Source organism: Saccostrea cucullata, unplaced genomic scaffold, assembly GCF_032062105.1.
Source record: "Saccostrea cucullata isolate Sc308-1 unplaced genomic scaffold, CSIRO_AGI_Scuc_v1 ctg2, whole genome shotgun sequence".
Taxonomy (NCBI): domain Eukaryota; kingdom Metazoa; phylum Mollusca; class Bivalvia; order Ostreida; family Ostreidae; genus Saccostrea; species Saccostrea cuccullata.
In genome coordinates, this window is record NW_026936751.1 from 197,501 (window position 1) to 214,555 (window position 17,055).

At 33.0% G+C, this 17,055-nt stretch overlaps 1 protein-coding gene across 1 annotated transcript in view; it reads left to right on the forward strand.

Annotated features, from left to right (window-relative positions):
• Nucleotides 1-17,055, forward strand: part of LOC134246484 (mediator of RNA polymerase II transcription subunit 15-like) — a 32,317-nt gene that overhangs the window by 13,368 nt on the left and 1,894 nt on the right. Inside the window, 12 exon segments of the mRNA XM_062728857.1 lie at nt 5,221-5,373; nt 5,531-5,572; nt 7,110-7,222; nt 9,051-9,122; nt 9,400-9,630; nt 10,133-10,158; nt 11,862-11,980; nt 13,809-13,947; nt 15,050-15,127; nt 16,062-16,128; nt 16,393-16,565; nt 16,845-17,008. Of these exon segments, the coding sequence (XP_062584841.1) occupies nt 5,221-5,373; nt 5,531-5,572; nt 7,110-7,222; nt 9,051-9,122; nt 9,400-9,630; nt 10,133-10,158; nt 11,862-11,980; nt 13,809-13,947; nt 15,050-15,127; nt 16,062-16,128; nt 16,393-16,565; nt 16,845-17,008 (1,377 nt within the window).

Here is a 17,055-nt window from a genome sequence, read left to right on the forward strand (position 1 = left end):
CACGGCAGCAGCCTGTTACTGGAGTAGCTGTGTCTTCTTCTGTTCCATTATCTGAGTACAGTCAATTATTCCTCCTAATATGACAGGTTACTTAACTTCAAATGTTTCATTTTCCTGTGGTAAAAGATGTCTTTGATTTGCTCCATAGACTCAAAATTGGAAGCAGAGGACAATTTTGTTTTAGGAAGTATCATTGATTTTTTTTTTATTTACTTGTTTCTGAAAAAGGCTTTTGATATATAATTAGGTGAATTTCATATTCTTTCTTATTAAATTAAAAATGAAACAATACATAGAGTAAACACTTAAATACAGTAAAACCTGCATATAGGAAACACACTTACAATGAATTGAAGCTTACTGTGAAGTGATTTTCATTCCCTTAGGATTTAAAGCATACATATATTGTGAGGGTAACAGATGTAGCAAATTAGGTTCATAGCAAACCAAAATCATCCATTCCTTGCACTTTAATTGTTATAAGCATGTTTCACTGTACCTAATGCATAACTTTCTGTCTTCTGTTGTTCAGATCTTTTTTTGACAGTATACATATACTGAAATCAGCTATGATCAATTTTATTTATACTGACATCAGCATTTCTGTATCTGAACACCTGATTTGACCTTTGCAAGGTCAATGTCTTGTGAGCTTCATGATAAAAGTCCATTTCTCTAGAAACATGTTATAATCTCCCGAAACACACCAGCATTATGATAAATTAAAAATAATGTTGGATCAGTTAGGATTTAAACAATTTAAACGATTTGTAAATCAAATGTTTGTATCCATAGTTTCCCTGATACACTCCAATGTGAAGATTTTCTTAAGCATTTGAAGAAAAAAAAAGAGTACAATTGTAAATGAGCTCTGTTAAAATTTGATCCAGTATGGAACATTAGTTGAGGACAGCTGAGATCAATATGGCCGGGTGTGAAGAATTCTAGGGCCTAGCATTATTAAGCTTTGGCATTTTGACTGAGAGGACTTTTTAGTTGAGGAATCAATGCCATTCCAACTAATGAAGAACTGATCAGCTTCATGTTAACATCTCAATTTCCACCACAATGGCTTCTGACTTCTTCAGCTCTGCAGTATTGGAACTGGCCCTGGAAAAAATTATCAAACAACATCCAAAGCTGTCTTTACTTACAAACCGTCTTTGCTGTTTAGTAAATAAGCAAAGTAAATAGTATTTATGGTACTGAATACCAGGAACAATCAACTAGGCATTGAAAAAAAAATCTAATGAAAATGCTCTTGCAAATTAAAAATTGTCATTACTTTCTGGTAATTGTAAAAAATTTTCTTCATCTCAAGAGACAACAGAGATAATGCTAGTAGATATACCTTGTCTGGAGACAGGAAGTGATTTTCTTCATCTGGAACAATTATAATTTATGTACAAAATGTACAAGAAAATTGTTCTATCTATGACAAAGACATATTTCAAAAAAATGAGCTCAAAAAAAAAGATAAAATGATGTTTTGCATGAAAATCCAAAATATATGTAGTTTTATGTCTTTTGCTGTGAAAGTTTCATTAACTTTCCTTCAGTGGTATGAGACATATAGAATGTCACAGCATGCAGGTGGAGGGCTTCAAATTTATATACCCTTTTAATCAGGTCTTAAAAAAAGATTGATTCATGAATGTTTGTAGTTTTATGTCTTTTGCAAGATTGTTTTACTTTTGACATATAGAATGTCACAGCATGCAGGTGGAGGGCTTCAAATTAAGCCCTTTAATCAGGTCTTAGGGCTATTGAGCAGTGTAGGATCTTTATGGAGGTCTTAAAATTTAGACCTTTTCTCTTCACTTTGGGCCATTGAGCAGTGTAGAATCTTTATTGTGCCATTGGCTACCATAGCCTTGGTATTTAAGGTCTCATCTGAAAAACCCACAACTTTCACCTATAAGCACTGAACTCTAAATGAAGGAATATTTCCTATCTATTTTATATCAACTTGGTTTGAAACATCTGCCGACAGTAAAAAGTGCAAGACTGGTTTTGTTTTCATCTATAATAATTGTGTTTATCATTGGTTCAAGGGTTGAAGACTGACATCAGTGTTACTAAGAAACAGAAATCAAACATTTACACTATATAGGAAAAATAATCTCAATTGAGGAAAAAAATGACTGCATTTTCCCATTCATAGAATAAAACAGACAGGGTGAGGAAAACTTGCCTTTTACAGACCTCATCTGATTAGAGATGTGATTCCTCATTAGAGAAGATTAAATATGGTTTAGAATTCTGACATTGATTTTGTATCAATGGTTTGGTGAGAAGTGTCAGTGCACGGTTCTTGAACCAGTGGCCGTTGGGCGAAGCTTTCCAGAGATAGTCTTATTACTTAAAGGATGAATTATTACTTAAAGGATTCATCGGCAAAGCTAATCACTCTCTGATTAACAGGTTTATTCATATAATGTTCATCATTGCACTGGTCTCTTAATCCCTGATTATATATCCTTGGACTTAGTGCTGCAGTAATGAATACATTCTCTTATATATTGAAAAAAAATTACAAAGCATACACTGGTAAATTGCTGTTTGTGATGGTTTTTGTATTGATAATGAAAAGGTAGTGTTAAATATTCAACTTATGTTTTTCTGCAAACACAAAAAGGTGTTCAACAATCAATAGTATAGTAACTTTTTCTCAGTTGCACCCGATGCACTTGGTTCTAATAGGTTTCTAAGTAATTGAACCCCTTCCTTTCTTCTTGTTATACCCCATGCAACAAGTTGCGTGAGGTATAATGTTTTTGACCTGTCCGTCAGAATGTCAGTCCGTCAGCCCTGTTTTTTTGTCAGCGCAACTCCTCATAAACCGCTGCACAGAATTTCGTAAAAATTTGCAGATATTTAGGACACATAGTGTACATATGCATATTACCATGAAATTCCGATTCCTTTATTTTTTTAGGGAATTTCGCACTTTTACGCTTAGATTTTTTTCCATATCTTGAATATAGAGATGAACAGTTTGTCAGTGCAACTCCTCATAAACCGCTGCACACAATTATGTCAAAATTTGCAGTTATTTAGGACACATAGTGTACATATGCATATTACCACGAAATTCCGATTCCTTTATTTTTTTAGGGAATTTCTGCACTTTTACACTTAGATTTTTGGCCATATCTTGAATATAGAGATGAACAATTTGTCAGCGCAACTCCTCATAAACCGGTGCACACAATAACTTCAAACTTTGCAGATATTTAGGACACAATGTGTAGATGTGCATATTACCAGGAAATTCCGATTCCTTTATTTTTCTCCGGGAATTTCAGCACTTTGACTTTTTGGGGAGTGTGGGGTATGTGAGCTCGCTCATTTTTTCTTTCGTTTTGTTTGTTTTATTTTTTTTTCAAGATTTATTATACTGTCCAATCCTTAGATTTTGTTATGGTTCAATTTTTGTGGAAATTGTGAATTCCTCTCATTATGGAATTAATATTATGTACAAATTAATAAAATAGGGTTTTGAGTCATATTTCCTTTTGTTGGCATAAGAGAATACATGTATGTGGAATTACATCCAAAAAATACTGTAAAATGTATACAATCCGTTAATATTGGTCCTTACAAATTTTAATGATTCCACAGTATTTAGGGAAAAATCCATACTTATAGGCCACACAAATTTAATTTTTTGCTTGTTGAACCGGGCCCCACACACTTGTATTTTAACAAAACTATACAAATAATATTAAATTTCCTGCACCTGGAAAATTTTGTGCCAATTTCTGTTCTATTTCCTATCTGTTTTTCATATTTTACATCTGTTAACTTGGCAAATCAGAAAAAAAGTAGAAAAAATATAATTATCCTATCAATTTATTTCATGTTCCACCTTAAAGTTTTGCTTTCAAAAAAGTAATAATATTATTTAACTGCTTGCCCGCTTCTACTTTTTTTCATCAGATGTCTGATGAACATGAAATTAAATTGGAGTGGCCTAAGAAAAAAAATGATTTAAAAAAGCCAGGAAAATATAACCCAAAGCAGTTTATCACCTGATTTCCCACTGACTAATTTAGTCTCACCCTAGCTAGGTTCTGGTTGTGGAAACTTCCTCTGAAAATTCAATCCCAAAATTGGCTTCTGTTAGGCATTGTCATATCCTGGGGCCTGATAGGAATTATTCTACAAAGTGAATTAGTGTGTCTTGTATCTTATTATCGATTCACAAATTTAAGCTGGAATATTATTCTGCTCATATTGGAGAAAGGAAGGAAAAATCTATGAATGTATGATTGAGTATTTTCTGAAATTAATACCCAATTCATGTTTCCAGTTAAGCAGAAATATGGAACTCTTAGCAGTAAGGAGATTATAAAGAAAATTTTTACGAACAAAAAAGTTTTATGAACAATGACAGATTACTGTTAACGGCTTCATGACAGACTGCATATTACAGTGGAGTTGATTGGTGATGTAAATCACTTAGAAATAAACTGGAAAAGGCCTGCTTAGCTTGCCTGGAATGCCTACTCAGGCCCTTGGCCTTCTTCATTTTGCTTACTGTGGTATGTTTTGAATTTCAGCTCTGTAGAGAGTAATTTTTTTTTAAGGTTTACAAGGTCCTGGTTTTATATCTTACATTTCCAACTCCAATTCAGAAAGAGCTGGCTAATATAAAGACAAAGATGTACCAAACTTCAATGACCATATCATGCAGAAATCTTGTTTCCTTTGTTTTGATCCATTTCTGTAAACAGGCCGTTAATTTGCATGCCTAATCCCCCACCTTGTATGACAGAGGACAGCAGTGTAGAGCGATTGATTCTAGGGCTCCATCATCAACACCTACCTATTACATCAGGCCTAATGGATTTCTCCTTAATCTGGAGCAAATCAAGCCCATAATCACTTAGTGTTACATCCATTATAACTATAGTTTGAAAGCAGAGTAGAAAGTCTTCCTTTTTATAAAATTGTTTTTTATAAGGCCATATGTTGCCAGGGAGTATCTGATGCTGGTAGTGGATACAGTGGGCTGATGGGAAAATGATACATAGAACAATATATTACTACACCGAGGAATCAAGTTCACATGAAAATTATTGTGAAAAACATGAGAATAACACTGATCAAATATCAAATGGTTATTAAAGTGGTGACAATAATGGTAGTGCAATATGATATTGAATGTTAACAGTTTACTTTGGTTTAAGACCTAAGTATACTTATTTATTGTAGATGCCAATAAAGACAAGCCTAAGGGTCCAGGAGGAATGGGGATGCCCCAGGGGATGGCCCCGGGGCCTGCTGGAATGTCCCAGCCCATGCAGGACCCCATTGGGGCCTTACAGAACCTGACGGTCCAGGGCATTGGGCCAGTTGGGCAGCAGGGTACGTATTGAGGAATCATACCAAAATACATCAACTATCAGATTATATTTAACAAAAGGACATCAATAATTAACTAAATGGTGTTTTTCCTGGTCATGTTCATCACATAAGGATATGTTCTGAGTTATTTATTAATAAAATCTGTATCCTCAAACAGAAGAACTGTGGTGGAATGAGATAGATTTATCTGAGTTTGTGTGTGAGTAGTGATTGTTTAGTTATGGTTTGTTCATTACTTTTTACATCAGATTTCATTTCTGTTATATTTTGATTTTTCTAAATTTTTTTTTAACTTTCATTATTTATTACATTTTATTTTCGACATCATGTTAGTCATTTTGCAATTTGTTTATTACTTCAACAAAATGATTGGGCAGGATTTTTATTAAGCATAGAACAACACATCATTCTATGATGAGAACTCAAATTCAAATATTTTCAAAACTTAATACTGTCTTTTTTTCTCTCACTTTTTTTTATAAGTTCAGATAGAGGACCTTTTCAAAGGGATAAGGCCATATACGAAATATGCATTCCTTCTCAAGAAACACTGCACCAGAAATAGAAAAAGGTTTTCTTGAAAACAAAAACTTTCCGAAGAAATATTCACTTGATGGCTTGCATGCGATGCCCTTTACCCATGAGAGAGTGTCATTCCAGTCTGTGCCAAGAGAAAAGACCATAAATGAATTATTTGCACCATTTTTTATTTGCAATTTGGCAGTTTAAAATCAATCTGCTATGAATAATATTTGTGACATAGGAAATACACATGTATTCTATACAAATACACAACAAAATAAATGCTTCACAACTATTTGCAAGTTATACATGTAATGTAGAAGGTTACAAAACTGGCGGATATTTCTTAAATGGAATAAAAAATGATATAGAGTACAGTAAGGCCCATTCTTGTATGTCAACGTCCATATCAACCCAAACCTGTTAATAAAAAAATAAACAGAGAGAGATTACTTTATAAATCTGCCGAAATGCCTACAAAGTATTGGTTTTTTTTCTTATATATTCAGCGGAAAATTTTATATATTATATATATTTTTGAAATAATTAATTTCTTATAGACATTGCAACCTTTGCTTAGGTTTTATAACACAATGTATGTTCAAGTTTTTCTTTGACTTGAATAACTGAAATGCATGAAAATGACAGTTTTCTACATATAAATTCAAATTGAATGTCCACTTTTATTAATAATTCTATTTAATATACAGATTGTACAGTATTTGGTAAATGAGAAATTTTAGATATAGTCACTACAAATGAAACATTGTATTTACCAAAATACCGTGTAGCGGGATTTTTTGGCGGGTGTAAAATTTGGCGTTTTGCCTACACAAAGGTACGCCAATAATTTTTGCATAATTCATTTTAGCAGATGCAAGGTTTCAACTCTTTACTGATGGACACTAAGAAGAGTACTGACTATTTTAGCGATTAAAATTTTAGCTGATTATCATCAAAATAAGCCAAAATTAGCACCCCGCTAAAATATAACCCGCTATACGATATGCTGTGACGACACCATTGTAGGTTAATAGGACAGGTGTTATTGAAAAACAGCTTTGATTATTTAACACATTTGGATGAGACCTATTGATATTATAAGGGTAAACATCTACTGGGAAGTCTGATCATGAACTGGACTACTGTAAGTGACAAGAAAAGACCCAGAATCGTTTGTTAACTTTACTGTCAAATTGATTTTCATCTTACAGGGATGATAAATCAGCAACAACAAGCACATCTTCAGCAGCAACGCTTGCTCATGCAACAGCAGCAACAACAACAGCAAAGGCACATGCAGATGCAGCAACGCCCACCACTGGAGGTAAATTGATGACAATCTTTGAGTTTCTATGTTCTCCATAATGTTCTTTTTGTCTACATGATCCCTTAGTGTTGCTCTGGTCTAAAGGGAAACCAAAAATGTCCAATTTTAATGGGAAAATTGGATTTTGAAATCCATGGCCCTTCAGAAGTTAGAAGGTGGGGCAAAGTAAGATTTTGTTGGAATGTTTTCTGGATGATTGCTTCTCTTAGCTTGAATCTGTTCTGCATCTTGAATTTTTAGAGTTTGGGTTTCTGTGCTGTAACTTAATTGACATTGTTTTTAGTTGTGATGTACTTATTTGCACCCTTGGGTTCTTTTCAAGAGTTTGACTAAGGTCCTTTTTGTCATAATGGCTTCTTTTGCTAAAAATAGAAAATTTATATCTGAATAAGTAGCTTATAGAGGCTGAAAAAAAAACGAAGAAAAATTGCTTTGGACTGCTAACTCTCTTTTACCTACTGAGTATTCCTCTTCTTCGAGATCGGGGCATTGTGTGAAGGTAATGTTTACAGAAAGTACCTGAATCAGAATGAGACTCCGGTGACTAATCGAGCTCATGGGCCTTTGATTTTCATAGATATGATAAAGTTCTTGAATAAATATGAATTTTGTTGAAGATATAAAGAATTATATGAAATCTATACAGTACACAATTACTTTTTCCCATTTTATTTCTCTGCTCAGCAGGTACAGTTGTGTTAAAAAGAGTGATAACTCTGTCTGCACAAAGTGTACATGCAAGATTAAGATTTTTATTAAGTTTTGAAGTTTTTATACCTTACTTGTTTCATTAAAAAAAATGTCACATATGCTCTTCAAGTCTATAAGGAGACTTACAATTTCATCTCTACTATTTTATCCTTAAATAAAGGAAATCAATATTTGTGTACGGGGCAACTTCATTTTTCCTAGAATAAGAAAGCAATTATTGATATTGATGTATCATTTATCATCATGTTTATTTTCCAGTAACAGCTGAGATTGTTTTGAGCTTGCCTAGAAAAAGGCATACTAGGTGATCTTTGGAAAAATATTTATCCTCCATCTATCTGTTTGTCTGTTATCTTTACTTATGTCTTTTGTTTGTTTGTTTAATGTCCCTCATAAGAAATTTTAACTCATATGAAGACGCCACCATTTCCCGGTGGAGAGCTGCAATTTTTTTTACCTATGCTCTGCATTCAGTCATTGAGCAGTGAAGGATCTTTTTCGTGCCAGCACCTAATGCAACATTGGACCTCTGTTTATACTGTCTCATCCAAAGGACTGGTTTCCACATCCCACTGTGGGATTCAAACCCACAACTTTAAGGATCGACGCCTTACTCCATGACTCAAGAGCAGACACCTACCACTGCGCCAAGATGGCAACACTTATGTCAAAGCCACTTGGATAATTTCTATCAAACTTGGTATAAATTCTTTAAATAAATACTCTATAAGGTTATAGAATGTTGTGTGCTGGCATTTTGATATCTTGTGGGGTTAGAGTAGGTTTACAGTGCATTACGATTCTGTATGGGGTTATAAGAGGTTGTGTGGTACATTGTGAAACCCTGTGGGGTTAGAGAAGCTTTATAGTGCATTGTGATTCTGTATAGGGTGAGAAGGGTGTCTGGTGCATTGTGAAACCCTGCTGGGGTACATAAGGTTGTATTGTAGAATGTGATACCCTAGCTGTGGGGTTAGAAGAGGTTGTAGGGTGGCATTAAGATATCCTGTTGGATTCATTGTATAGATGCTTTTAATTCATGGTTAACAACTTCCTAGTATTCATGAAAAAGTGAAGAGTTGGTTTAACTGATGCAGTCTCTTTATTTTTATAGAGACAGGATGCATTCCTTGTGACGTCTGCTCAACATGTCCAGTCCATGGCCCAACCACTTCCTGCCAATTCAGTTAGTTTCTTGTTTATTCTATAATTTTTGGAAAAGTTTTTAAAAAAATAATTTAATTAGCAGTTGTCATCACATGGAGTTAATTGGATGTGAAAGTTGTGAAAAAAATAACAGCAAATGAAATTAAACAAGCCTATAAAATTAAATGTCAACAACATTTGTAGTACATGTACGTGCTTGACTTTTCTTACTTATGAACAGTTGGGAGCTGTTGTTTTCTTGGTTTTGCTCACATTTTTGACATTTTATATCTATTTTTTGAAAAACATTTTAGCAGGTGGGCATGTCTTATCAACAGACAATGGCAGGTGGCAATATGCAACAAGCTGGGCTGCAACAGCAAATGCAAGGAGGAATGCAGCAACCTGGAATGCAACAAACAGCCATGCAGCAACCAGGAATGCCAATGAGTTCCATGGGAATGCAACATGGCATGCAGCAACAGAGACCCCAGACTTCAGGCATTGGGGGAATCAGTCAGGCCTCACAGCTTCCGTTTGGACAACAGGTGAGGAATGTTACTTAGATTTGTAAAGTCTGGAATTTTTTTTTTATTCTTCCTCAGTTGAGAAACGTTAGAAGATTTTTCTTAAAGTTGCTTTCATATATGAAAATTCCTGACATAATATTGCTTAAAAGATTGAAGACATAACACTTAAATGTTATAATTTACTTTTATAAGTGGTTGCATGAATTCTATTTCTGTATGCCTGTAGGGAAAAATCACTTAATATATAAATGTACTGTAAACATGCGTAATGATGTGCACTCAAAATTTTGCTTAATCTTCCTTATCAACTGATTAGCATAATTATGAATTAGTATATCTATAGCGAAGCTTCTATAGGTATTTGTAGTAAGTATATATGAGCATGTACTTTAAAATTACTGGGCACAACATAGCACAAAAAGGCACTAAAATATGATTGCTGCTAAGATAAGGACACTTACAGTTAATTAATATGCTGTTGTAAAGATGATTTAAGCTTTGCTTATATTTTTCCTTGTAGATGCAACCAGGACCCAACATGACTTCGTAAGTAAATTGAGAAATGTGTAGCTAGAGCCTTTTTGATTTCTTTCTCTTCAGAATTCCCTGTAGTAACTAACACAGTACACAAAATTATTGTATACAAAAACTTTCAACCCACCACGCGACATTCATAGACAGAATCCACATATCGTAACATGTATCTCCATTTAATCTGATAATTGGGTTCCCCACAGCCCCCTGTTTGAACTGATAATAGTAAATGAAATATGTTTGCCTCTTCCATGTGACCTTTTGAAGGTATATGGAATTATATACTTCTTCCATGATACCTACTTATGGTATATGTATTAGAATTCATACAACTTTCCATGGGGTCTTTTGAGTTATGCTGCTGCAAACAGCAGTTATCACCTTGATTATATGTAAAGGTAAGTCATTAGGTACAACAGACTTTAGAATAGAAATACCAGCATGATGAACTTGTTATCAAGTCTCTTCTATACTGGTCTTTTGAAAAAGAATGGGTGGATTTAACGCCCTATTTTGGATCTTTTTGCGACTCCTCTATCAAGCTGAAAATGAAGTGAATCCCAAATATATTACAAGCAATGGAAAGAGCTACATGTACTTGGTTGTATTAGGTGGAACATTATTGCAAAAACAATGCCCTGTTGTCAAGTATCAACATTGAAGCAATGGTACACGAGTGTAGTCTTCCGGAATTCGACATGTACCCGGATTGGTTTTTATGTCACACAATCAATATTTATAGGAGGCGGGGCTATTATATTGACATCTCTCTCTCTATCCTTCTCTTTCTTCAACAATTCGAATACGTGTTTAGCATATTACAGCGATGTCAATATGAAATTATTTTAAAAATGTGATGACACGCAAAATTAAAACAATATTTAATTTGCTAAATTCTGAAAACGGCAACAAAACACGCTCAAAGACACGATTTAGATCGAGGTCAGGTTGAAGAATACAATGTAACTGTTTTCATGAGTACACTCGCAGGTGGACATCACGTGATGAATTGTAATATTTAACAGGTCAATCGCAGTCATAACAATGGAAGCGAGAAGTTTATTTTGAACATGTTTTTTGTAAAATTAAGTGTGAGCGCACGTTTGTCGGCACTTCTCCTTTAAATATAACATCATTTTGTTCAATATACAAACTACAGTTTTCTTAAGAACAGCCGACAAACATGCGCTGACTATGTGTTCAGACGATGAAAAACGCGTGACCCTGATTATCTATTGATACTCAAGAAATCTTCAGGCACCATGCCTTCGATATTTTTTTGGTTTACTTCGAAAAGATCGTTTTAAATTCACAACCGTACCATGAATACACAGTTAAGATATCGGGGGTTTATATGATGGAAAACAATTAAGATTTTATGAAACTTAAATTTACGGCATTTTTTCTGGCCAGTTAAGTCCACCCATTCTTTTTAGGACCCAAATGTTGATTCCATATCTTTCCTTTTCAGTGATTATTATATAAGTTCTAGCAATATGTTGCTTATTATAAAGTTCATCTTGTTATTTTGTTAAAATTATTACATTACAGCTGTTTCAAAAATAACACTTGAAGTCAAAGTTGATACTAAGTTTAAGTACTGTGTGCTTCTCTCTTATGTATTTTTAAAGGAAATGAAGGTGAGGAAGTTACTATGATCTTCCTTATTTATAAAAAGCTGGCTATAACTGTAGTATGAAGTGTTTTTATAACAGACAACAGGCTGTCCCCTCCCCGAAGCCGCCCTCCATCAGCAGCATGATGATGTCCCCCTCCCCACAGGGAATGGTCAACAACCCCCGAGTCCCCTCCCCCAGGGTACTCAACACACCAGGTAAGTACATAGGTCTAACAAGAACAAAAAGTTTGTGTTTGAGAGCATTTTATGACTTTTTTATGCTAAATAAGAACATTTAGTACCGGTAGATTGATACAAAATTTGAAAGAAACAAGATGTGTTTGTTAACACAAATGATCCCAAATTGTTGCCTAGTTATGATGTGAACAAGACAGTTCCTGGACATACTATATATAATTGATGATTTCAGATAGACATAGAAAAGTTGTTTTTAATTGAAATTAAGATTTCCATGACAAAATGTCAGATGTCTTGAAGGCTTGACAAGGGGCATAAACACGGGTCTTCCTGTTGCAAAGTGAGCACCATTCCCACTAGGTTACCAACAAATATTTTTGAAAATCAGATTCTGATCTTCATAGCCATAAAAAAAAAACATTAATAGGGAATGTTCATTTCAGCACAGATCAATTTTATATGCAAGTTTTTCTTTAGATGTTGTCATGATTTTATATCTGATGAAGAAATACAAGAAATCATATAGTATATAAAGAAATTTTGCTTCTATTTTATTTTTACCTTTGCTGTTTGTATGCAAATTAAAAATGGGGATTGCATTGCATTGCTAAAAGTCTTAAAAACTGTTCAGTTATTACCAAAAATATTTTTTTTTCTATCAAAAGTATTCTTTTTAGGTATCATTACCCAAAAATTAAAAAAAAAAGCATTTCACTCAAAGTTCAATATCAATTTCTATATAACTTGAGTTCAAAATAGCTTTATATACAGTATGTATTAGATTCTTTGATAAATGAATTCATATGCTTTTAAGACTACCCTGTACTTTGTTTTTACAAATGCAGGTTTACCATTTTTTCATTGGCTTGCTTTTTGATCTATCAGAAGTCTTCATTTCTTGATGTACAATATGTTTACCATTCATTAATAAATTTTTTATGGTAATTAAACTACATGTAGCTCAAAGCAAACAATTAAACTTGTAATTTCCAATTCATTTAAATCTGAATCTTCTGAAATAGGATATAGTTTCTATTTAAAGTTCATATGGCTCAGTTATGACATGATTTTGGAGTATTTTTAATTTTCTGTATCTTTTTTTCATATAAAATTACACTAATTGATGGAGCATGAAAAGAAATTTATTTTCTATTAATTGCATTAATTTGCAAGGGAAGAACCTGTTTTCTTGATAAGCTTATGAAGACTGGGGAAAAACATGAAAATCACAAAATCATATTACTGTTAACCAACTTTTATTCATGTGTGAGAAATTTTCCCGAGGTTCGCAAGAGCCTCATCATTGTGAATATTTCTCGCCACGAACTGGTCTTTAATTAATGTCTCTGTGTCTATCAACAACAGATCAAAAAAAGGCTTGATCACGAAAATTGATTGTCATGAGCTAGTTTACCTGGGGTAAATTGCGAAATAAAGTTTCTCCAATAAATGTTGGTTTAAAGTATTTAATGAACATACTGAATAATGTATAAAACTTTTGGTTGTTCAGGATCTCTTTATCTGAGCCTTGATTTTGAAAATTCAATTGTGAACTCCTTAACTTTAAATAGAAAAAAATCTACCTGGTAATTTTAATTTTGTATCTTGGTTTTTTCAAATAAAAATTTAAAGAAATTTTCCCATAAAATGTCAATTTACACATTCAAACGTTTCAGTTAAATGTTTCTTATTCTTGTCCTTAAACCAGATCTTTTGTCTGGAAAATCTTGTTAATTGATATTCATGTAAGGAAAGGAATGTCAATAAGATATTAAGTACAGCGTGTAACTTGATGTAACTATTATACATAAGATCTATAACAAAGAAAATCGTGTGTTTATTACAGGTGCCCCCAGTTCCCCTAGCCCAAACACCCCCAGATCTCACGAAGAACAGGCTTACCTAGAGAAACTCAAACAATTACAGAAGTACATTGAACCACTGAAAAGAATGATCAACCGCTTGACCACTTTTTGAAAAATCATGTACAGAAAAAAGGCTCATTAAGTTTTTAAAAATGTACATGTATTGTAACTAGTAAGGATACACTACAGTTAAGAAATGTATTTCTCTTAAATTTAAGTATTAAGTTGCTTTTTCTTGTAACCATTTTATGTATTTCAAAAATCTGAAATAGATGAGATTTTTCTCATACCATGTTCAGAAACTATTGGAAGGATTTGTCTGAAAATTTGTACAAATATTACACAGTTGTAAATCTATAACATCGATTATTATTTTGAATTTTATAGTGCATTTTTATTTTGTGGTGGTTTCTCAGAAACTATTGCAAGGTGAAAATTTGTACAGATTTTTAAAAAGGTGTGCAATTGGAATCATTTTTTTTGCATTTTACAGGTTTTATTTTTTATTTTAATTGACTTGTTCATTTTGGGCTCATGTATAAGGTTTGAGACATAGAATCTAGAATATCTGTAACTATTATACAGCTTAAAAGATCATATAAACTTTAAAAAAAGAAACATCATCAAGTGTTAAAAACAGTTTTTACATTGTGTAATTTTATTTATCTCTTGGGAATAATGACTGGACATGCATCCAGTTAAAGATAAATTAATGAGTTTGGTGCGGGAAGTTGAACATTAAGGCATCTTATTATCAACCATGTGTAATCTCCTGGGAATCAGGCACAAGAATCTCTCAGGCTTATTCTCTTAATTGAATTTATTTTCTGTCAAAGCACTTCATTACATGAAGCTCTTTATTTTCAATTGAATTTGATATAAAGTTATCAAGATTAATTTGATTTTGTATAATATGCAATCAGTTTGCAGAGTGACATAACACATAATTGCAATATATTTTTTTAATGCAGAAATAAAAAAATTAAATAAAAAAAAAATGTTACAATGGAATTTTTTTTTGATGTTTCATTTATGCACCTTTGTTATTCATTAAAAACATGATGAGCAATTATATTTCACTGCAAATTTTAAGTAAATTGTGAACACTGATCCATAAAGTATTTTTGAATTGGCACCTTCTCTGAAAAAATGTATTTCTCATTACAGTTTAGTTATCTCTGGCTTTATTTATTGCTAAAAATCAGTAAAGGGTAAATATTAGGATTTATTTTTCAGAGAGTAAGAAAGATATCAGCAAGATGGAGAATCTCTTAAAGATATTAACAGACCCTACTAGAAGGTACTGGAAAGTCAAAAACATATTTTATCCCAGAGGTTTTTTATTCTACAGTTACTGTCAGAAAGGAAAATAAAAATGCTTTTCTTTTCCTTACCTGTTAATATGATTTATCTTTAAGAGCACAAATTAAACACATTTTAAATGAATGTGGTTTGATCTCATGGCCTTAAATGTTTCCATCTGTCTTAAGAATTGTCTACATCATTCTAGTATAAAATGTTTTTTTTTTTAAATCTATTTCACTGGTTTTTCTTTTACTATGTTGAGTTTTATGATTCAGTAATCCTTGTTTTGAAATATTTTTTTCCATTTTCCTAAAACATTTTTCAAGGAATGAAAAAAAAAAAATAAAAAGTCTGTAAAGTAGATCTGTTGAATTAAAGCTTATCATGTTTATAGCTTACCATTGTTAACAACTAGGCCATTTAATTGAATCAAACACATAACATAAAGCAATTTAGATTTAGGGAACATGTAGAAAAAATATATCTAAAAAAATAAATTTTCCTGCACATACACAGAGCTACAAACTGTCAAAACATTTAGTATAAAATGGCATTTTTGATAACTTTAAAAATGTTTCTATATTTTTAGATTTAAAAAAAATCAATAGCATTTGTTTTAAATATCTAAATGCATGGCTAGGTGTCACAATTTTTTAATCAAATATGATACAAACATCTAGTTTGAAAAATTTTCACTGTCTGAAAGTTCAAATTTCTGAAGTAAACAGAAGTCTAATTGTATCCATAGAGTGTACTCCAGATGTACTTCAATTATACACCAATATCTCAATCTGCTCATTCTGAAACCTAACAGATAATTCTGCAAACAAGCCCTTGTCCAGAAAAAATATCTTTTTGATAAATTGAATCTTAATTTTGCACATTTTGTAAAATTCAAGTTTGATTAACATGTATGTACACTGTTTCAGGTTACCAATGACAACTTTACTGAAATGTGAACAAGTGTTAGATAACCTGGAAATGTCAAAACCACCCGTAAGTAAACATGCTCTTCCAATTCAACATAAGTGCGACCTTCTGTTGCTTCTAGAAAACAATAACATACATATACTACAAAAACGTGTGCTATAGGTTCCACTTGCATAAACCCTTTGTAATAATGAACTTAAATTCATACAAGCATGTGAGATTTTTTTGCAACTTAAACTGCCTCTAAATTCTTAACATTGCTGCAACCAAAAGATTAAGAATATTTACACATTACCATATTAAACTATAATGTTTACATTTGTTAAATAGAGTGGTGCTGGCTCTGTTCCCTCGGCCACCCCCACCATCACCACCACCCCAATGCACATGTGTCAGCCGTTACTGGATGCTGTAGCGACCAACATGAAGTCTCCAATGTTTAACCACGCCTTACAACAAACATTTGGTCCAGCCATGACTGCTCTCTTTGGAGCACCAATAAGGTACAGCTAAATCCCTAGGAATATAAACAATACTGTAAATCACTTTTTGTTTGTGAGAACTTTATTTTTGCGTAATTATGCAAGCAAGTTAATTTTCATGTATAATAGTATTGATTGAGATTAAATAGAGCATTAACCACAATTCGTGAAAATTTTGTCTTGCTAATCAAGAGTCAATGACTATTTCACAAAAATAAGGTGTTGCGAAAATTTAGTGATCTACAGTATAATGCGATCAGAATGTCAGTGCTGGGTAGTAAAATGTTGATGTATTTCCAGGGCCCCCAGTCCACCACCAAAGAAGAGGAAGCGAGAGGCCGAGGATGAGGAGATACCCCACATCCTCCAGGGTGAGATCGCACGACTCGGTGGACGATTCCGAGTCAATCTCGATCCTACTCAGCACTCTGATTCCAAAGACATCCATCTTGTTTGTAAAATAGGTATTGTATGATTCCTTTTATTATGCCCCTATTCAAAGAAGGGAGGG